This window comes from Pan paniscus, chromosome 11 (assembly GCF_029289425.2).
Source record: "Pan paniscus chromosome 11, NHGRI_mPanPan1-v2.0_pri, whole genome shotgun sequence".
Classification (NCBI taxonomy): Eukaryota; Metazoa; Chordata; class Mammalia; order Primates; family Hominidae; genus Pan; species Pan paniscus.
The window spans coordinates 67,486,457-67,509,898 of NC_073260.2; the positions used below are offsets into that span (position 1 = coordinate 67,486,457).

The 23,442-nt window shown below is 45.4% G+C and overlaps 1 protein-coding gene and 1 pseudogene across 6 annotated transcripts in view; both read left to right on the top strand.

The window, feature by feature from the left end:
- Positions 1–12,958, top strand: part of LOC129393076 (serine/arginine-rich splicing factor 11) — a 60,296-nt gene extending 47,338 nt beyond the window's left edge. For 2 of the 6 annotated variants that reach the window (XM_063593968.1, XM_063593972.1), the window contains one exon: positions 2,603–3,861. Coding sequence is in view for 1 of the 6 variants with exons in the window: in XM_063593967.1 (XP_063450037.1) it covers positions 1,501–1,678 (178 nt within the window). In the remaining 5 variants the exon portion in view is untranslated. Of the gene's footprint in view, positions 1–1,500; positions 3,862–12,820 lie in introns of those variants that run through there. The other 4 variants (XR_010109034.1, XR_010109036.1, XM_063593969.1 and 1 more) reach the window with 4 other exon arrangements.
- A 1,090-nt stretch (positions 12,959–14,048) lies between these two features.
- Positions 14,049–22,173, top strand: LOC117978033 (forkhead box protein D4-like 1; annotated as a pseudogene).
- Positions 22,174–23,442: the final 1,269 nt, after the last annotated feature.

A 23,442-nucleotide genomic window follows, 5' to 3' on the forward strand; every position in this document is an offset into this window, starting at 1 on the left:
CTAGAAACTGGAGACAGAGAGGCAAATGCGACACAGGTGGCCTCGTCAGCCTAGCAAGCAGAGCCCCCCTGGCAGTGGAAGAGCTTAGTCTTGAATCTGAGAATTCCTTGAGAAGGGGTCCAAGAGTGGAGTTGACCTTGGCCCATGTAATGTGATTGCAGGGAAGGACCTCGCTATGCCTAAATATTTCAATCATCTACCCCTTAATATCAGTCATTCTGTAACACAGATCTTGTTACAGAGATGGAGGTGACAGAAGGGGCCTCTGCAATGTTATTTGACAACCATATCCTGTGTTAAAGAACCTCAAGCTCTGTTGCCTGAGCCAGGATGTGAGAACAGAGTTCCTTGACCCAGCAGGGTTAGGGAGGGTTTCCAAATCCCCTCTGGAGCAGAAAATCCCTGTTTGATCCTATCGAGCATCATAAGGCCACCTGCTGTGGGCATGAATGCTGGGGAGGGTGGGGTCTCTGGCCAACTCAGGAAAGATCTGAGTTCTGGGCTTTTCACTTGTGTATAAATGAATGTGTCTAAACATTATATGCTTTCCATTTGCCTATTGCTGGAAAATTTGATAAAGGGTGCAGAAATTGAGCAAATAGTTCTGCAAGGGGGTGTAGAAAGTTTTCCTTGGCCTCAGACTCTAGGCTGTCTTGCAACTAGTTCCTTGGAAGTCTGTGTAATTTACTTAAGGCTGGATGAAAACCAATCCTAGGTTTTCCATGATGCCTCTGGTAGTGCTGGCTTAGCTTGAACTCTGTGGGCAGAGATTGTCAAAGAGGCAGCTCTGCTCTAAATTTCTTGTTATTGTTCTCTGTGGAAACTCACAGAGAACACTGACAAGTTTCTGAGACCCTAGGTTGTTTTATGTTGAACACTGCACTGTTGAGTAAAGACTTGGAGTTCTCTTTATGAGTTAGAATGTTGTGGCTTTCCTTTTATAATGCTCTGTAAAGAGCTCTCCAAATTTGGCTAAAAATTTATACACTTTATGGCTATCCATTGTGGTACAACCATATGTTCAGTTTAGAACAAATAAACACACTTGAACTTATAAACAGATGAAACTCAGTTTGGTAATATTTATAATTTGTTTTAATTTGACCAGAAAAGTATTATGTGCCCAAGCCTGTCACTTAGTCAATGGTCATCTCTGGGACTGAGCACTGTTTCTGGGTATCAGATAGAAACATTAATGATTTGTGAGTTTCAAATGTCCCCAGGGAGATGGCTCTAGCACTGTTGTGTTGCATGGGAGATTGGAGGCAATTTCATATGTGCACATATAGTCAGAGGTTTGCGAGGTGTTTATTTTTTGGCTACCTGTAGATGGTTTCATCATCCCAAATTTGTATTGATGAGCAAATTCAAACTTTTTCATTTCAGTTCCTATTTCAAAAGTGCCTGTGTCTGTTTTTTTCTTTGCCTCTGTTAACTGGCTCTGAGGTAGGCATCCTAATGCCTGTTTCCCCTGAGCCAAGATCACATCTTGTGTTTCAGCTGCAAGCTAATAGCCTGTCAGGAGTATGGAAATATATATCTGAGGTTTGTGATTCTGCATGGAATCAGGATTTCCAGGAGTGCCTGTTGGAGAACACTCTGCTCTGTGCTTCTCATGTCTTCATGTTGGTTCTTAATGTTAATTCAAACCAGCTGTGGGAGACCAAGTTGTTCCTAGAAGTTGCTATCTCTATCTTTCACATTCTGCAATTTTATATGCACATACATTCTATGAAACTTCATGAAATTTCTATGATATTTGTGTTTTGGAGAATGCTCCTTATAACTCTGATTTCATGCAAAAAGTTACTGCCACATAAATGGGGAGGTGATATCAATTATGCAGTACTGGATTCAAACATCAACTCTGTTACCTACTAGTTGGGTGAGCTTGGAAAAATCTAACTTTTATGTCCTTCACTTTCTTGATCTGCAAAATGAAGATGAAAATGATCTTGGTTTGGAGTCTTCTAGTGGTCTACAGTATATGGATGCAACACTTTTAGGGTCTGCTCCAGTTACAGTACCAGGTTATAAGGATTGTACCATCTTGTTTTAAAAATGATATGAAGTTAAACTCTGAAGCACTTAGAACAGGTCTAGCACATAATAAACTTTTCGTATGCATTAGTTACTACTATTACCATAAAAATCTCAAGAAAATATTAATTCTCTGCTTCGGATATTGGACAGAACTCTAATTAAATCTGATATATGCCTACCGTGGGAAGCTCACTTTTTTTCTGCATTGCTAGAGCAATAAATACAATCAAATGTTAAAAAAATCATCAACCAACCAACCAATCAACAAAAAAACCAATCCAGATTCTAAAGCAGGACAATGGCAATCATATTCACCACTAACACAAATTTCACAAAACACAAGCTTATATCAAAGAGTCAATTCAAACTTCCAATTTAATACTCTCCCTTCAGGAAGTGCTCATTACTCTTACAGCCTTCAAAAGACAGAAACTCCCCACCTGACCATGGTCTTTGTCAATGTTTTTGGAAGCTAAATGAAATAAATATGTTTTAGAATGAAATAGGGGGTGACAAATATCCCCCTCTGCAATTTTTCATTGATTCCTACCAATTGCAGCATCTTGGATTAAGAAGCATTCCTTCTATTTGTCCTGACATCTGGAGAACAGGCCACAGATTTTCTCAGGCCTCCATCCTGGAGTTTAACAGCTATCACTATATGGAAATCCTTCTTAGAGATAATCTCCACTGATGCGATTTACAACAGTTTTCTTCTTAGCCACTCTTCCATACTCATCCTTTGAATGACAGCCATGTATGGACTTGAACCTCACAGTCCTCTGTCGCACAGGGAAGAATGCCAGTGATCTTGAATAAGACTCAGTTTTTGTGTTGCTGGAAGGAAGAACAGTATCTGGGTATCTGAGGTTGGTTTTGTTTCCTTTATTTTCTCAACATCTTTGAGCTTTGTTTGAAATGCAAAACCTAATTTTAAAAATTCTGCTGTTGGATATATCATTTGAAATGTAGAAATACTCTGAAAAAATAAACATAATTGAAATAGCTTTCAACAATTAATAATTTTAAAAATACATGGTTTCCTTTGTCTCCTCTATGGTTTTGAAATTTAACAATGGGATATTTGTCATCATTCTGCAGGTTGAGTTTTTCAGTCCAGCGTAGAGTGATTGTTTCTGTTTTTATTTTATTTCTAAATTTTTATGCCTGCAGTGGATGTGCATGAGCTATGGCCTTGGGGCCTAAACAGCTCTGGGTCTCATGGAGAGCGAAATGAGTGCATTTCATGCTTTCCCTTTCCACAATGTTTATTCTGTTAAAGTAAACTCAACTTATGGATGTATCATTGGTTGTAATTATACCATTCACATAAAAGGTAAATAATTTCAAGTAAAATTAGAATGGCATTTTTGTAAATCCTTGTACTTTCCTCACTGACTTTCAAATTTTCCTCTTTCCTAATTTCATCCTAATTTTCTCCAGGCCCACGGACATTAAAGGCATCCATCAACTTTTCTGGAATCAGGTTTCTCTGGATACCGTTTCTGATTTGGAGGCTTGCAGCCATTTTTTTCCAAGCGTAAAAATGGCTTCAGCTTTCCATAGTAAGGGAAATCTCAGTAAGGGAGATCATATACCCCTAAGTATATGCATTTTAATTTTCCATGTCTTGTCACTGTTATGATAAAAAAGAACAACAGAGTTTGAAAACTTTCAGTGATTGTAATTTTCTAGTTAGAAGTTTATTTTGTTACCTGGTTCTTTCTTTGAATCTCAGCTGTCTTTTGTAATTAGAGTATTCATCATAATATGCATCAACTATTTATATTTTCTCAATAAATAGTCCTTAGTAACCAATTTTGTGCCTTGGTCTCTTTAAAGACAGTCATACAGGTGTCATACCCACCTTTTCCTCTAGAATATATTATAACCTGAATAAATCCTGGGCCTTATGTCACCAAGTTTCAGGGCAGTGTAACATTCAAAGAAACAACCAAAAGCAAATGAAACTCTAAGTTTTGCTTGCAGTCCTCAGAACGCATTAAAAGAGATTCAATTTACAGATCCTAGCCACATCGTCTAAGGTTCCCCCAACTCCACTTCCTCACTGTCACAGCCCATCTGGAGCCCTTGTTCTCCACTGCCGCCTTCGCACTACTCGCCAACACTGTCCACTTTTCTTTGCCTCTTGTATTCTGTTTTTCTAGTCCTACCTCTTTCTTCGCATTCTCCTGTTTCTGTATCACAGGAACCCAGGAGTCAAGTTGGGGTAGACAAAGAAGAGAAGCTGATCAGGCAAAGACAAAATTATCTTTACTGGGAACTGGAGGCCTTGAGGGTTCAGAGTGAGGCTGCAAATACTCAGGTAGTAATATTTTTTTGTAATATTACTGTCACCAAGGCATTTTTACAAAGAACACCAGGATTTAATGCAGCTATTAAAGTTCTTAGTTTACTTTGTTGAACTTTCCAAAAGAGGCAACCTGTCCACAGTTCTGAAGGCTGTGGCAATGGAGTGTGCCCTCAGAGAAACCTCAGGAGATAAAAATCACAGTCTTCTTCTAGAATGATCTTATAACAGCTAGAAGGGCAAAATACACTTTTAAGAGTTGGAGTCTATTCCATCTTATAAGGATGGGGGATTTATTAGGACTCTGTGCCAAGATTTTCCAGAATTTCTGTCTAGGAGTAGCTAAAGGAGGGAGCTGTCTGAGAGGAGATTGCTGGGGACAATGAAACTTGGGTTTGAATAGCACTTCATGTAAGATGGAAAGAACATCATTTCTCACAGCAAAGTATTAGGGGTGGGGATGGGGGTGGGTGATCAAGATCAATGCAGTGTCAAAACTTCAGCCCTCCAATCTACTCCTGGAATTTTTACAGAGTGTGAGATGTTTGCAGACCAGGAGGCTTTCTTGCATTTATGCCTCAGGAAATGGGTCGTTTTATAATTCTTGTGGGGTTCTTTTTGTTGTGTTGTTTTTTGTTTTTAAAAAATCCCTCTTCCTATACAGAATCACTATTAACAGTGGTATGTGACTTTTCAGACATTGTATGTGCATACATCCACACACACACCTTTATGTTGTTTTTTATTTATTTGTTTTTATTTTTTAATTTTTTTTTTTTGAGACAAAGTCTTGTTCTGTTGCCCAGGCTGGAGTGTAGTGCTGCCATCTCAGGTCACTGCAACCTCTGCCTCCTGGGTTCCAGCAATTCTCCTGTCTCAGCAACCCAAGTAGCTGGATTACACAGGCAAGTGCCACCACACCCAGCAAATTTTTGTATTTTTTGTAGAGGCAGGGTTTTGCCATGTTGGCCAGGCTGATCTTGAACTCATGGTCTCAAGTGATTGGCCCACCTCTGCCTCCAAAAGTGGTGAGATTACAGGCGTGAGCCATTGTGCCTGACCATGTTTTTAAACAAAAAAAAAAATTGAGGTTATATTTACACTTTAATCTGAAATTTGCTTCTTTCAATTTACAGTTTGTCATGAATATCCATGTCAGAATATTTAAATGTACTATTTTTTTTTTTGAGACAGTATCTCACTCTGTTACCCAGGCTGGAGTGCAGTGGTGCAATCTCGGCTCACTGCAACCTCTGCCTCCTGGGTTCAAGCCATTCTCCTGTCTCATCTTCCCGAGTAGCTGGGATTACAGGTGCCTGCCACCACACCTGGCTAAGTTTTGGTATTTTTAGTAGAAATGGGGTTTCTCCATGTTGGCCAGGCTGGTATCGAACTCCTGACCTCAGGTGATCCGCCTGCCTTGACCTCCCAAAGTGCTAGGATTAAAGGCATGAGCCACTGCGCCTGGCCTAAATGAACCATATTTTTTTAAACAGTTATTTTATTCCGTTATACCTTGTACCTTCCGTTATATCTTGTACACAATAATTCCCCTATTGTTCAATATATAGGTTGCTTCCAATTTTGCACTGTGTATACAATACTGCAGTGAATACCCTGCTATGTATATTTTTGACACACCTGCCTTAGTGTTTCTATACTATTGATTTCTAAACCTGTAGTTTCCAGGTCAAAGAGTGTGCTTTCAAATTTTTAATTGCTGATGCTACAACCCCCCGTCTTCCCCAAAGTTAAAAACCCTTTGTCCCAAAAGTCAGGGGGCTTAATCTGGATTCTGTTGCTGTTTAGTTGTTCATGTTGGGCAAGCTGCTTCTTCACATCTCTGTGAAATGAAGAAAGTGGAACAGAAGATGACCTCTGTGGTCCAATGTCCCACGAGCCTTTACCTTTACAAATTGATTTGCCCAATTTCAGAGAATTATTTACGGCTGTTTCCAACCAATATGAAAATCTGCTCTTTAAAAGGTTATTGAGAGCGCAGCTAATTTTTTTTCTGATTAAGCTTTGATTAGTAAACAAATCCATTAACCTCCTATAGGATTATTTTGACATATTCAAGCTGTGACTTTTTCTTTCACAGTTTTTTGAAAGCTGAGAGCCACCACTGAGCAAACTCCCATTTAGGCCAGATTTTGTTTTATTTTGTCCAGTTCGAATCAGTTTGATGGCTGTGTGTTTATGCATGATCTTAAATGTTCCCCAGTACTGGGACAGGGCACATTTGACCTGTTGGCCAATGAACAGATTTGGTTTTAATCAAGTTCCAAGTCAGATAACAGTACTCATGTGATAGTGATCTTTCACTTAAAGGCCATGTTTTGTTCACTGAACTTTGTAAAAATCAAATACATAAATAAAATGAAGAGGTCAGGAAAGACAGTTTGGTTTCTTTCAACCTACTGCTTTTTGAAGGCTCAGGGCCAAAAGAAAAGGAAAGTAGAATGATAGGGATTTTGTTATTTACTATACTTAACTGAATAAGTCTGCAGATGTCTGGAACTATCCTGTATAAAACATCCTATTCACCAGTTCCTAAGAGACCCTCAAGGAGACAATTCGAGTTTAACGCATAAAATATCAAAGCGGGCCAGGCGCGGTGGCTCACGCCTATAATCCCAGCACTTTGGGAGGCAGAGGCAGATGGATCACTTGAGGTTAGTAGTTTGAGACCAGCCTGGCCAACATGGTGAAATCCTGTCTCTACTAAAAATACAAAAATTAGCTGTGCATGGTGGTGGGTGCCTGTAACCCTAGCTACTTGGGAGGCTGAGGCAGGAAAATGGCTTGAACCCAAGAGGCAGAGGTTGCAGTGAGCCAAGATTGTGCCACTGCAGTCCAGCCTGGGCAACAGAGTGAGACTCCGTCTCAAAAAAAAAGAAAAAGAAAAAGAAGAAAAGAAAAAAATGTCAAAGTGAAGATTTGAAATCTGTTCACAGCAATAGAGATATGTTTGAGAATTTTGCATTGATAGGGTACTTTGAGGTCCACTCTGCAAAATATTATTTGTAAATTATTTTGTTTGCTAGTTAGCCAAAGGTGTGAAACCTGGTGTTGAAATTGTGATCTTGGCTTGGTGCGGTGGCTCGCGCTTCTAATCCCAATACTTTGGAAGGCCAAGGCAAGTGGATCACCCGAGGTCAGGAGTTTGAGACCAGCCTCGCCAACATGGCAAAACCCATCTCTACTAAAAACACAAAATTTAGCTGGGTGTGGTGGCAGGCACCTGTAATCCCAGCTACTCAGGAGGCTGAGGCAGAAGAATCGCTTGAACCTGGGAGTCGGAGGTCACACCACTGTGCTCCAGACTGAGAGACAGCAAGACTCCATCTCAAAAAAAAAAATTGTGATCTCTCTGTGATGTAGGGTCCTGACTAGAGTGACTACTGCACATCACATATAAATTATTCCTACTTATAGTTAAGGTGCCAAAGACTGGTGTTAATTTGATTTTTAAATAAATTGGAATAAATTAAAAATTTTCTTAAAGTCACTCGGAAACACTTGCATCCTAAGTGGGAGAGAAAGTGATGGCCATTCTCCTGATAAGTCCTGCCTGCCTCCAGGCCTTTGCTCAAGCTGTTTCCTCTACTAGGAGTGCTGTTCTCACAGCTGGTTCCTATTCTTCCTCCAGTTCTTGGGTTCTGTGCCACCCACTTAGAGAGGCCTTCCTTGAGCACACTACCTAAGGAGAGCCCCTCCCTTTTATTCTTTATCTCAGTCTCTTGTTTCCTTTATAACCCATGCACATTTAATTTTATTAATTTTCTGCATGTGTTTAGTTTTTAGAATTTTAACAGCTTTATTGAGATATAATTCACACACCATACAGTTTGCACATTTAAAGTATACAATTTAATCGTTTTTGTGTATTCACGGATACATGCAACCATCATCATAATGGTTGGCAATTTTCATCGGGTAAAAAGAAATCCTATACCCTTTAGCTATCACCCCATCATACACCCATCACCTCTCCATCCCTAAGCAACCACAAATCTACTTCCTGTCTCTGTAGATTTCCCTTTTCCAGACTTTCATATGAATAAAATCATATACTATGAGGTCTTTTGTATCTGGTTTCTTTAACTTAGCCTCATGTTTTTAATGTTCATCAGTGTTGTAGCATGTATCAGAACCTTATCCCTTTTTATGGCTTAGTAATATTTCACCATATGGTTATAGTGTGTTTTGTTTATCCATTTGTCCATTGATGGACATTTGGGTTGTTTATACTTTTCGTCTATTATGAATAATGCTGCTTTAAGAATTTGTGTACAAGTTTTTATGTGAACATGTGTTTTCTTTTCTCTGTATCCAGTATCTAAAAGTGGGCTTGCTGAGTTGCTTATATATATTTTTGGATGTCTCATTTACTACAGTAGAAACTCCATAAGAACAGGGACCACATCTGCCTTGTCACTCTTACTGCCACAGTACCTAGCATTCTGCCTTACAAAATAGGTGATTTGTTAGTAACTTGGTGAACTTTTCGGTAAACTAACATGCATTGCACCTGCCAGACATCTGGCATGGTGCTGGATGCCTGTATTAGATATGGCCTGAAGGAGTTACTGTGCCAGAAACATCAGCCCCAGCACCAACATCCTCACACTTACTAAGGGAACTAGCCCTGAGACCCACCTGCCTATTTCACACCGCATGACTTAGCTCCCACAGCAAGACTTCACCCTTGAGCCATAACAGATTAGCCCAAAGGTGGGCAACCAGCACAAATGTAGCCTATTACAAACTGGTCAGTGTCCTTTGAGGTACAGCAAAAAGCTCTACCCAAACAGGGAATTACCAAGCCTATCATATCTTGTTTTTAATAATCCTGAACCTAGTAATTTGAATATATAAGAAGTAGGTAAGACTTAGTGGGAGTAGTTTACAGGTCATCGGCAGAGGGAAGCTGGTAGGTCAAGATGATTGTGGAAGTTATACACAACCAGAATGATGAGAAAGCAGGACCTGGAAGATAAAAAATGTACTTACAGAATGAAGACGAGCAGCCAGAGAGAAGGAGTATCTGGGTCAAGGTGATGACAAGCCAATGACAAACTGTATACACTCCTTAGGTTCTGAACAACATGAGGCTTTTTCTCTTTCTGAGACCTGGTTGTTTAGCATTTCCTGTATGTCTTTGAAGGCTTGGCCTCATGATTGAAATTTCTGTGTCCTCATTGCCAAGTGGATTTGTACCAACCACTTCATCTCACAAAATCCTGCCCTATTATTGAAGGTTACTTGAGTTGAGGCTTTTTTCCTTGCAACCAGGAAAGCAGATTTTAAAAATTTCGATATTAACTACATTTTACAGAAGATGAAACCAGAGCTCAAGGTCATGTCTTAGTAAAGTGGAGGTTGTGGAATTCAGAACCAGATTTATCTGACTCCAAGGTCCAAGCTTTTTACCCTCTACCATCCACCCAGATGTATTTCCTGACTCATTCAGGAGTTTAACTTTAATTGTGATAGCAATATTCTCCCATCAGCTAAGTGAACCAGCTTGGAAATAAGTGTATTAATGAATTTCTTCACTAAAATTTAAAAATGCCTTTGTATTTATGCATAGCTAACTCCTGAGTTTCCATTATTGACAATAATTAAGAACTGGTTTGTATATGAAAATGTGTTTGTAGCATACATTTGGCTTCATTATCTCCATCAGTTCACATCACTTTGAAATTAAAATCAAATGAGATCATGACACATACCTGTCAGTGACATGCAAATTAAAAATTCTTGGCAACATAGATTAATGATCATTTTTGAGATTTTTCTCTCTTCTACTAATTTTCTCCTCTTGTTTTATTACATCTGGGTACTTATTGAAGGAAGAGACTCTGATAGAGAATATTGTTAGTGAAGAAAAGGAAGCCTGGCAACTTTCGTGAAATGGTGTGCCTTAAAGAGGAAGGAATTTACAGTAATGCCTCAGGGAGCCCAATGCTTAGGCAACAGTCTACAAGTTGGTGAATATCTCTTTCAGATTGGTGTTGTGCTTTACACGATACTGTATTACAAAGCTGCTAAACAACAAATGGTTTTGCTACAGATAGGGGATCTCTAGGCATCTCAAGGATAGGAATCAATTTTTCAAAGGGACACACACACACACTCATACACACACTCACACATTTTACCCACACATACATATACTGTATATACACACCCACAATACTTTGTAGAAATGCTGCCAGTGTCTCTAGACTAAAAGTAGTAAACATTCTCTGCAGTTTCATTTTTGAATTATGTTGCTAACCTTTAAAAATGGGGATATTTCATATAAAAATCCAAGTTGTTGTGGTATTATTGAAAAATTGCAGTTCTGGCAGTACTGGGCTTACATTTCCCTATAGCAATATTTGTCTGAAGCTGAGTGGAGACTGTTTCTAACAGCCACACAGGCTGTCTAGTTCATCATTGTCCCCATAATTCTCTGTTGTCATATATCCAGCTGGCTGCTTTACCACACATGACGTGCTTGGCTCACGGAGACATTTACTCTCTGATTAGGAACCCAGAGTTCCTGGCCAGGCGAGGTGGCTCATGCCTGTAATCCCAGCATTGTGGGAGGCTGAGGTGGGTGGATCGCCTGAGCTCGGGAGTTCAGAACCAACTTGGGCAACATGGCGAAACCCTGTCTCTACTAAAAACACAAAAAATTAACAGAGCTTGGTGGCACACACCTGTAGTCCCAGCTACTCGGGAGGCTGAGGCAGGAGAATCGCTTGAACACAGGAGGGAGAAGTTGCAGGGAGACGAGATCACACCACTGCACTCCAGCCTGGGCAACAGAGGGAGACTCTGTCAAAAAAAAAAAAAAAAAAAAAAGATAGAATCTGAGCAGTTGAAGGTAATCTGTAGCTCTTTGAACATATTTTGAGACATGACTGTCAACCTCAGATGTGTATCAACATTTCCGGTGGAGCTTTCCAAAAATCTACCTTTTATCTCCCACTTCCCAGCTCCCCTTTCAGATTCATTAGGTCTACAGTGGAATCAGGGAATCTGAATGTTGAAAAAGCTTCCCATTTAGTTTTGATTTTCCTCAGGGAGGAAGAGGATGATATTACTCCCAATACAGACAGGTGTACACCCTCTGTACACCGAGGGTGTACACCCGTCTGTGAAAGAGTTCATAATCTCCAGAGGGGGAGATGATATTACTCACAATATGGTAAAGAGGCTGTGAGTCCACCGAGGATCCTCAGAGCCATGGGGGGAAGAGGGGCTGGCTCTCAGACCCCGCTTTGCGGGGGGTGACTCCCCCCCCACTGCGATGGGGGTCCGAAGAGCCAGTGGGGGAATAGGGGCTGGTTCTGAGACCCCGCCTCACGGGGGGTGTCTTCGCCCTCTGCGATGGGGGTCCTAAGAGCCAGTGGGGGAAGAGGGGCTGACTCTCAGTCCCCGCCTCGCGGCGTGTGCCTCCTCCCCGTGCGATGGGGGTCCTAAGAGCCAGTGGGGGAATAGGGGCTGGCTCTCAGTCACCGCCTTGCGGGTGGTGCCTCCGCCCGCTGCGATGGGGTTCCTAAGAGCCAGGGGGGGAAGAGAGCTTGGCTGTCAGTCCCCGCCTCGCCGGGGGTGCCTCCTCCCCCTGCGATGGGGGTCCTAAGGGCCCAGGAGGAAGAGGGGCTGTCTCTCAATCCCCGCCTCGCAGGGAGTGCCTCCCCCCCTGAGATGGGGGTCCTAAGAGAAATGGAGGGAAGAGGGGCTGCCTCTCAGTCCCCGCCACGCGGGGGGTGCCTCCCCCCCTGCATGGGGGTCCCAAGAGCCGGGGGGGAAGAGCGGCTGGCTCTAAGTCCGCGCCTCGCGAGGGGTGCATCCCCCCATTGCGATGGGAGTCCTAAGAGCCAGGGGGGGAACAAGGACTGACTCTCAGTCCCCGCCTCGTGGGGGGTGGCTCACCCCCCCCCGCGATGGGGGTCCGAAGAGTCAGTGGGCGAAGTGGGGCTGGCTCTGACACCCCGCCTCGCGGGGGGTGCCTCCCCCGTGTGATGGGGATCCTCAGAGGTAGGCGGGGAAGAAGGGGTGGCTCTCAGTCCCCGCCTCACGGGGATGCCTTCCCCCTTGCGATGGGGGTCCTAAGAGAAATGGAGGGAAGAGGGGCTGGCTCTCAGACCCCGCCGCGCGGGGTGTGCCTCCCCACCACTGCGATAGGGGTCCTAAGAGCCATGGGGGGAAGAGGGGCTGGCTCTCAGTCCCCGCCTCGCGGGGGGCGGCTCGCTCCCCTGCGATGGGCATCCTAAGAGCCAGGGGAGTAAGAGGGGGGAGGATGATAATAATTTCAGCATCGCAGGCTGTGTTCACCCAGCCTGTTAAATCGTTATTAATATCCTGAAAGGGAGAGGATGATATTACTCCCCACAATAGACAGATATGACTCCCCATCGTAGAGCACGAGGTGTACACCCGCCCTGTGATTTTCTTCCTCATATTCAGAGAGCGAGAGGTTGATGTGACTCCCAATATCGGAGGAAGTATACACCCCCGTGTGAGATGGTTCTTAATAATATTCCACGGCGGAGGGGGTGATATGACTACATACATGGCAGAAAGTGGAAACCCCCCAGGGATATTATTCCCACGATCCTGGAGGGAAGAAGATGATGTTACTTTCAATATGAGAGAAGGTGGATGAAGTGGTGGACTGCCCCTCCACACCTGTGAGTATTTCTAGTTGGGTGGGACGAGAGACTGAGAAAAGAAATAAGACACAGAGACAAAGTGTAAAGATACAACAGTGGGTCCAGGGGACCGGCGCTCAGCACACCAAGGACCTGCACTGGCACCAGCCTCTGAGTTCCCTCAGTTTTTATTGATTATGATTTTCATTATTTTAGCAGAAAGGAATGTAGTAGGAGAGCAGGGTGATGATAAGGAGAGAGTCAGCAGAAGACATGTGAGCAAAAGAATCTATGTCATAATTAGGTTCAAGGGAAGGTACTATGACTGGACGTGCACGTAAGCCAGATTTGTTTCTCTCCACCCAAACATCTCAGTGGAGTAAAGAATAACAAGGCAGTGTTACTGCAAACATGTCTCACCTCCCGCCACAGGGCAGCTTTTCTCCTATCTCAGAGTTGAACGAATGTACAATCGGGTTTTACACGGAGACATTCAGTTCCCAGGGGCAAGCAGGAGATAGTGGCCTTCCTCCATCTCAGCTGCAAGAGGCTTTCCTCTTTTACTAATCCACCTCAGCACAGACCCTTTACGGGTGTCGGGCTGGGGGACAGTCAGGTCTTTCTCATCCCATGAGGCTATATTTCAGACTATCACATGGGGAGAAAGCTTGGACAATACCCTGCTTTCAAGGGCAGAGGTCCCTGCGGCTTTCCACAGTGCATTGTGTCCCTGGATTATTGAGACTAGAGAATGGCGATGACTTTTACCAAGTATACTGCTGGTAAACATTTTGTTAACAAGGCACGTCCTGCATAGCCCTACATCCCTTAAACTTTGATTTTATACAACACATGTTTTTGTGAGCTCCAGGTTGGGTCAAAGTGGCTGGGGCCAAGCGGCTAGGGCAAAGCTACAAATTAACAACATCTCAGCAAAGCAATTGTTGAAAGGACAGGTCTTTTTCAAAATGGAGTCTCTTATGTCTTTCCTTTCTACATAGACACAGTGACAGTCTGATCTCTCTTTCTTTTCCCTACAGGTGGACACGCCCCCACTGATATTCCTTCTAATTGCAACGTGGGAGAGGAGGATATGACACGCGATATCGCAGGGAGTAGAAACACGCCTGTGATACTGTTCTTAATATTCAGGGAGGAAGAGGATGATATTACTCCCAATACAGACGGGTGTACCCCCTCTGTACACCGAGGGTGTACACCCGTCTGTGAAAGAGTTTGTAATCTCCAGAGGGGGAGATGATATTACTCACAATATGGTAAAGAGGCTGTGAGTCCACGGAGGATCCTCAGAGCCAGCGGGGGAAGAGGGGCTGGGTCTCAGTCCCCGCCTCGCGGGGGTGACTCCCCCCACTGTGATGGGGGTCCTAAGAGCCAGTGGGGGAAGAGGGGCTGGCTCTGAGACCCCGCCTCGTGGGGGGTGCCTCCCCCCCCTGCGATGGGGGTCCTAAATGCCAGTGGGGGAAGAAGGGCTGACTCTCAGTCCCCGCCTCGCGGGTGGTGCCTCACCCCCTGCGATGGGGTTCCTAAGAGCCAGGGGGGTAAGAGGGGCTGGCTCTCAGTCCCCGCCTTGCTTGTGTGCCTCCCCCTCCTGCGATGAGGGTCCTAAGAGCCAGTGGGGGAAGAGGTTCTGGCTCTGAGTCCCCGCCTCGCTGGGCGTGCCTCCCCCTCCTGAGATGAGAGTCCTAAGAGCCAGGAGGGGAAGATGAGCTGGCTCTCAATCCTCACCTGGCAGGGGGTGCCTCCCCCACTTGCGATCAGGGTCCTTCGAGCGAAGGGGGTGAGAGGGGTTGGCTCTCAGTTCCCGCCTCGTAGGGTGTGCCTCGCCTCCCTGCTATGGGGATCCTAAGAGCCAGGGGGGCGAAGAGGGGCTGGGTCTCAGTCACGACAGCATGGGGGGCCTTTCTGTTCTGCTTTTGCCCGAGTCAGCTTATTTGCTTCTTGTTCTAGCAGGGCAGTTGATGCCAAGGCCCTCAAACACGGGGGCCATCCTTTAGAAACTCTGCCTAGTTGTTTAGAGATGTAGGCCACCGGCCTTATCCAGGGCCCCACAGTTTGGGTTAAAAGTGCAGCTGCCTTCTTTTCTCTCTCTGACGCATACAATGGAAAAGGCTTTATCAGATGGGGTAGCTCCTGGGCTGGGGCTTCCAGAAGTTTTTCCTTTAACTCATGAAAAGACTTGCTGTTGTTGGATTCCCCGTTCCAAAGGTTCCCGGTTCCCGCCCCCTTTGTGACCTCATACAAAGGCTTGGCTAATATTGCAAAGTTTGGGATCCACAGTCTACAAAACCCCACAGCTCCTAAGAATTCTCTCACCTTGCTTGTGCCCTTAGGCTCCGGTAGATTGCAAATGACCTGCTTTCTTTCTGATCCCGGGCTGCATTCGGACCCCTGTCGGATAGTAAATCCCAATAAAGGTACCTGCCTTGGGAAGATCTGAGCTTTCTTCTTGGATACCTAATACCCACAGTCCTCCAGGTGGGTCCTAAGGATCTTAGGATCCGCGATGGGGGACCTAAGCCGGTGGGGGAAGAGGGGCTGGCTCTCAGTCCCCGCCTCACTGGGGGTGCCTCCCCCGCTGCGTTGGGGGTCCTCAGAGCTAGGCAGGGAAAAGGGGCTGGCTCTCAGTCCCTGCCTCACTGGGGGTGCCTCCCCCCCCCTGCGTTGGGGGTCCTCAGAGCTAGGCGGGGAAGATGGGCTGGCTCTCAGTCCCCGCCTCGCGGCGGGTGCCTCTCTCCCTGCCACGGGAGTCCTAAGAGCTGGGGGGTGGGGGGGGAAGAGGGGCTGGGTCTCAGTCCCCGCCTCGCTGGGCGTGCCTCCCCCTGCTGCGATGGGGGTCCTAAGAACCAGGAGGGGAAGAGGGGCTGGCTCTCAGTCCCCGCCTCACGGGGGGTGCCTCCCCCACTGCGATGGGGGTCCTAAGTGCTAGGGAGGGATGAGGGCCTGGCTGTCAGTCTCCGCCTCGCGGGGGGTGCCTCCCCCACCTGCGATGGGTGTCCTAAGAGCCATGGAGGGAAGAGGGTATGGCTCTCGGTCCCCGCATCGCATGGGGTGCCTCCCCCACCCTGCGATGGGGGTCCCAAGAGCCAGGGGGGAAAAATGACTGGCTCTCAGTCCAGGGTGTCCATGAGCTCTATGATCTGGAGGAGACTCCAGTGAGCTGGAAGGATGACACTGAGAGAACAAATCGATTGGTCCCATTGGTAAGTCTCAAAGGATTCACAGTTTTAAAACAAAGTGAAAAATATATTTGAAAGGGATATCATGTGCCACTTAAACAGATTAACCATTCAGGTCCTCTTTTAAAACTAAATAAGCTTGTGGTCAATGTTTCATCTTTATCATGTTACAACGTTCATAAAAGCTTGTTAGGACTTTTGTTCTTCTTCAGTTTTAGAAAAGTGGTTAATCCAAGGACCAATGTGACTTTGATGTACTGACCTGGAGAGTTAAAGATGGAATCACTCAATTACTATTCTTTTTGTAAATTTCTAAACACCATAAAGCATTTAATGAACTGGAATTGATAGGTGAACTGTGTCATTTTAATAAGCATAATGTAATCACGTCATATTTTGTTTTGTTTGCAGGCAGAAATTTAGATAAGGATATCCTTAAACAGCTGTTTATAGCTACTGTGACAGAAACAGAAAAGCAGTGGACAACACATTTCAAAGAAGATCAAGTTTGTACATAACACTAGAGGCATTTCTTATCAAAAGGATTGGATAATAAAAATAAGTTTCTACTGGGTATATTTCAAGCATTTATTTATTACTTTAGTTACGAATTCCAATATACTTTAAAATGGTATTTGTTTTACAGCATACATAAAATGTAGCAAATCAGTACTGTAAAACATTCAACATTCATACAATTATATATAATATCCTTTTTTTAAAGAATGGTATTTCACAAAAATATCTTTTGAAATTGGCTTTGGAGTTTACATATACTGAACATGAAAGTTTATAATAATGATGATACAACTTTCAACATTGTCATTTTTTCTTAGAACTTCAGCTGATTGCAGAGATATAATGATTACATTGTTATTAAATTTTTTTAACACAAGTAAGTGTCACCATTTTATGACATGAAATAAAAGGTTATGACTGTTATTGATGTTGATGTCGACGACCTGATCACCTGGCTGAAGGAGTGTTTGTCAGGTTTCTCCATTGTAAAGTTACTCTTTCCCCCCATTTCATACTGTGCTCTTTGGAAGGAAATCACTATGCACAGCCCACGCTAAAGGAATGGGGAGTTGTAGTGTACTTTCTTGGGAGTGGTCTACATAATTAATTGAAATTCTTCTGCAAGGGACAGTTGTCCCTTTTGCTTTATTAGTTCGATCATTTATGTTTATCAGTGTGGACACATGAATATTTTATACTTTGGGTTACAATTTAATACTACTTTATTTTGTTGCTCAAATTATCCCAGCTTTGACCATTGGGAACTCTTTCAGTTATCTCCTGTTCCCCCCTTTGACATACCCCCATCAGTGTGGGTTTTGTGTTTTGTTTTTGAGTGCCTCCTTATTTTTCTCCTGTATTTTTAAATAACCCCAATCCCTATTGAAGCTGGCGCTAGGAAAACTAACAATACTCCCTTTCCCAGGTCATCTGATTCCTATGCTGATGGAGGAAATGTGCCTCACATGCTGGGGGGCGCTGGGGAGGAGGCATCTGGGATTATGTGGTTGAATAAGACACCTGGCCTGGCCCTCCTGGAGCTTAGTTTAGTAGGTCACACAAGCAGTCATTGGTAAATTTGGGATTCAAACAGATCTGTTAGGCTCAAACCTGTCTGTTATTTGTCCTCCAAGCTTCATATAAACTGAGGAGCCCTAAAGGGTAAAAACTTCAGGAGCAGCAAAGTTTCAAAAAAAGATCAGCAAGAAAGCTCTTTTCCAGATTTTATCCTGAAGGCACTAGCTACTTTAAGCTATTTTTTATTATATTTTGCCCTTGCAGTTGGCGTTTGATTTCTCACTGAACATTCATTGTCATAATTATAGACACTATGTGACTATCAAGGGCATAATATTCTTTCATGCTGCATTTTTATTAGATGGCACCTCAAAGTTTTCCCAAGTAGGTGGGTTTTAAATTATGAATATATACCGTGGCATAATATCTTACTTAGTATTTTAATAAGATCCTTATTTATATAACAAATATTTTTTTTATTCCTCTGTAGTGCAACTTTAGTCTCTGAGCTAATTTTCATGAAGCCAATCTAAAAATCGTGTTACTTCTAAGGATGTGGAGCGAGTGAGATGAACAGTTGTGCTGTCATATTGCCCCTCCCCAGTGCAGATAGTGAATGAGGACCCACTGATTTAAAGGCAACACTGCAGCCCCTTCTTGCCTCATTGAAGTCCCAAGTTTTATTACAGTAAAAGCACTTAATGTTGACATTTCTGAAAGAATGAAGAGGCCGGGCACGGCGGCTCACGCCTGTAATCCCAGCACTTTGGGAGGCTGAGGCAAGCGGATCATGAGGTCAGGACATCGAGACCATCCTGGCTAACACGGTGAAACCCCGTCTCTACTAAAAATACAAAAAATTAACCAGGCGTGGTGGCGAGCACCTGTAGTCCCATCTACTTGGGAGGCTGAGGCAGGAGAATGGCGTGAACCCAGGAGGCGGAGCTTGCAGTGAGCTGAGATCGCCCCACTGCACTCCAGCCTGGGCGACAGAGCGAGACTCCGTCCCAGATAAATAAATAACCAACCAAATTAGCTGGGCATGGTGGTGGGCGCCTGTAGTCCCAACTACTCAGGAGGCTGAGGCAGGAGAATGGCATGAACCCGGGAGGCGGAGCTTGCAGTGGTCCTAGATTGTGTCACTGCACTCCAGCATGGGCGACAGAGCGACTCCGTCTCAAAAAAAAAAAAGGAAAAAAAGAATGAAGAGCCAGAGCCAGGCATAGTGGCACGCCTGTAGTCCCACCTACTCAGGACTCTGAGGCGGGAGGATCACTTGAGCCCAGGAATTCAAAGCCAGCCTGCGCAACATAGACCCTGTCTCTAAAAATGAATTGGTTATAAAGGATGAAGAAAGGAAGGAGGAAAGGGAGAGAGAGAAGCCCTTATAGAGTGGGTGCATTTCTTGTATGTGGGGCCACTTTGTAAGAACAGGATTTTTCAAACTGGGCCCATACTGGTATGTGTGAAATCAATTTGGTTGGTTATGGCCATTTTTTTAAAAAAAGGAAATATCAGTGATCACTATAGTGTAAGTATATTGTTTCGTGAAACCCATCTTAGTTATGTATTATGTCTGTATGTGTAAGATTGTGATATAAAATGTATTTCTGTGGTTAAATATTCAAAGAAATTGGAGAACCATTGCTACAAGGGGACAGAGGACTCCGTGTGAGCTCTCCTGCCTTCCCTGAATAAATTTACACATTTAGTGCTGGGACATTTGAACCTTTTCTGAAAATTTGAGTCAGGGAGAGCATCTTGGGGAGGTGGGAAGGAAGGTAGAAGGAGCAAAGCAACACCCCCCTGAAGCCTGGGAATATTGTCAGAACCTTAAATATAATTCAGCTCACCATTCTGGGTAAGGACAGACTCTACCAATGAAAATGGGTGATTACCAGCTGTGAAACACAAAAACATACTTTTACGGTTACACATTCCTTTACAAACAACCATGTACATTTCAGCCTCCTGCCCCACCATTTCTTTTCTCCAGGAGGGAAGGCTGCATGTCGAGGTGGTCATAGAATGTTGAGTATCATACTTTCCTACCTCGCTTTTATTTGCGCGAGTTTAAATGCGCCTTAACAGAACCCGTGCAAAGGCTTGCCAACTGTCTGGCTGCACTGGATGAGTAGAGCATCTTCCTTGGTGGCAGGTGGGTGCGAGGAGGAGGGGGCTGGGCTTTTCTCCGGACGGGTGTTTGCCCAGAAGACCATCATCACTGGACTACGTTAGGAGGAAGTGGCACCGCTCCGAGGTAGGGGAAGAAGGGTTATAAAGGGGGGAGTCCACCACACATGGTCTTGAAGAAGCTTTTATAAAAGGCAAAGGCATCTTTGCCGGACGTTGTTGCAAAGGAGTAGAAACAAGCAGACGAAAACATCCCAAAGGGTAACCACTAGCGTGCCTGCTTCTTGCAACATTCATCCCAGGCTTCCAGCTCAGCCCGCCCCAGGCCAGGTGATCAGCCGCCACATCCCCTGCAACTGAAGTACCTGCTCCTCCATGAACTTGCCAAGAGCTGAGCGCCTTCGCTCCACACCGCAGCGCAGCCTCCGGGACTCCGATGGGGAACGGTAAAATCGATGTCCTGGGAGAGGAGGAAGATGAAGACGAGGTGGAAGACGAGGAAGAGGAGGCGAGCCAGCAGTTCCTAGAGCAGTCGCTCCAGCCGGGGCTGCAGGTGGCCCGGTGGGGCGGGGTTGCGCTTCCCCGAGAGCACATCGAGGGCGGCGGCGGCCTGAGCGACCCCTCAGAGTTTGGCACCAAGTTCAGGTCACCGCCAAGGTCTGCGGCGGCCTCTGAAGATGCCCGGCAGCCGGCAAAGCCCCCCTACTCGTACATCGCGCTCATCACCATGGCCATCCTGCAAAACCCGCACAAGCGCCTCACGCTCACCTGCATCTGCGCCTTCATTAGTGGCCGCTTCCCCTACTACCGCCGCAAGTTCCCCGCCTGGCAGAACAGCATCCGCCACAACCTGTCGCTGAACGACTGCTTCGTTAAGATCCCCCGCGAGCCGGGCCACCCAGGCAAGGGCAACTACTGGAGCCTGGACCCCGCCTCCCAGGACATGTTCGACAATGGCAGCTTTCTCCGGCGTAGGAAGCCTTTCAAACGCCACCAACTGACCCCGGGAGCCCACCTGCCCCACCCCTTCCCTCTACCTGCTGCACACGCCGCCCTGCACAACCCCCACCCAGGCCCTCTGCTTGGGGCCCCTGCCCCGCCGCAGCCAGTCCTGGGGGCCTACCCCAACACCGCCCCCGGGAGACGCCCTTACGCTCTGCTGCACCCTCATCCTCTTCGCTACCTACTGCTCTCGGCCCCCGTCTATGCCGGGGCACCGAAGAAAGCAGAAGGCGCGGACCTGGCGACCCCGGCACCCTTCCCGTGCTGCAGCCCTCACTTGGTCCTCAGCCTTGGGAGGAGGGCAAGGGTCTGGCGTCACCACCGGGAGGCGGATGCATCTCTTTCAGCATTGAGAGTATTATGCAAGGGGTCAGGGGAGCGGGTACAGGGGCTGCGCAGAGTTTGTCCGCGACCGCGTGGAGCTACTGCCACCTGCTCCAGCGACCATCAAGCCTGTTGCATCCCCAAACCGCTGCCCCTTTGCTGCAAGTGTCCGCCGCCGCCGCTGCTCGGACAATTTTGCAGCAATAGCAGCAGCATCAGGAGGAGGACTGCGCCAACGGCTGCGCTCCCACCAAGGGCGCGGTGCTGGGCGGGCACCTGTCGGCCGCGTCGGCGCTGCTGAGGTATCAGGCAGTGGCAGAGGGCTCTAGGCTGACATCGCTGGCTGCCCCTTTGGGCGGAGAGGGGACCTCACCAGTTTTTTTAGTATCGCCCACGCCCAGTTCCCTGGCCAACTCCGCAGGGCCCTCCTAGAGCCAGGTGGGAGTGGGGAGCGGCCCGCAGCTGCTCACTCCACCTTGCGCGGCCCATACTGGGCGTGTGCATCTGAATCCCGCTGGAGAGCAAACACGAACTTCTGTTCGCTGCAAAATGGTTAGAAAGAAACAGCTGGATTACGTTCCTCTAAAAACCACCTGAACGTAACCTTCGCAGGGCGTCAAGTCATCTTTTCTTGCCTTCGGTTGTGGCTTCTATGGCTTTCCCGATTTGCACATTTCCTGGGGTACTATGAACGTGAGTGGAGTATTTTGTTCTGGCATTAAAAGAAAAACAAGCAAGCAAACAAAAACACAGCCTCCGATGCCAAACATGTTCCCCCTTCTTCACTTCCTTGGAACTGGAAGTATTATTCCTAAGTCTAGTGCAAAATGCTTCTACTCTCTGTGTCTTCCTGATAGGGATGTTTAATGTAAGTAGGATATTAATTTCAGAACATTGATTTCTTATCTGTGTGTCTGACGTGCCATCTTTAATGTTAAAATTAAGGTGTTAAAATTAGGCCTAGTTATATAGACGAAATAAAATGCTAAGTCACTACACTACATCGTTTATTTTCTATTACGTCTCATTCTTCCCTTTCTAAATGGAACTTTTTAAAACGTACATTATTTTCCCTCAAACAATTTATTTTCACAATTCATATTTATTATAGATAGCAGAAGTAATCCATTTTAATATGGCCTTTAAAAATTCCAAATATTTGAGGTTGAAAATGTCCTGGCTTTTAAAATAGGAAATTTACTATTTATGAGACTTCTAAAAGAAAAGAATAGGAGGGCATGTAAATATATTCTCCATTTATTTTTCATCACCCCCAACAAGCTGGAAAACCATTTGAGATCAATTTGGAATGTAGTGGCCAACATGTACTCAGGGAAAATAAAAGGCTATAAATATATATATATATATGTCCATATATATATATATTTTAAGCACTAGAATTTTCAAAACTTATTTCTTAAAAAAAAAAAAACTCTGAAAAGACTTTGCAACTAGAAAGGTTTAAGTGTTACTCGGCGTCAGGGGACGGAGTGGGGGGAAACCAGACAAGAACGCCCATCATGAATTGCTCCCCATAAAGAAAACAAATTTCTAGGAACTTGGCCATTTTCCCCTGTCCTGAGTGGGGTTCCCGATTCCGTGCCGCTTTGAGGGAAGCTGCTCTGTGAATGTGAGAAAGTTTTTCCCCCAGCCCCCATCTACTCCCCATCCCCAGCTATGAATTTCTTATTTCAGGAGGGAGGACAAACATGGAGACACACATTTTTACAGTAGTCTAATCGGCCGATTTTTCTCCGGCTTCTCTTCTCCATCCCGTCTCTTGGAATTTCTTGGCATGCCCTACCTGAGATCCCCTACGGGAGATTTCCTCTTGGCTCCTGCGGTTCTGAGGACGTTCTGAAAAGTTCCCAAGCCCCACCTTTGGTAGCTGCCCAGACCCCAGCTTCCAATTCTTCCCTCTTCTTTGCACAGGTAGCCGTCAGCCCCATAGCACCACCAGCGTCCAAAATAGACCACTTTTAGCAAATCCGGCAGGGCTGGGGCAGTCTAAGAGTTTGGAAACAAACTGAGAATAGAGGGGTCCTATTTCATGCCAGGTTCTCGCTGGTTTACGTTCCAACTCCCCTCTGTCCGTTGTGCGAAAACGTCTCCAGGCCGACCTTCCTTCATTTATTGTCAACAAACGTCCTGGGAGAGCGGCTACAGCCGGCCGCTGAACCCAGAAGGGACTTTCTCTAGGCTTTCTTGGCACCCTCCCAATTATCTTCCTTCTCTTGCCCGAGGG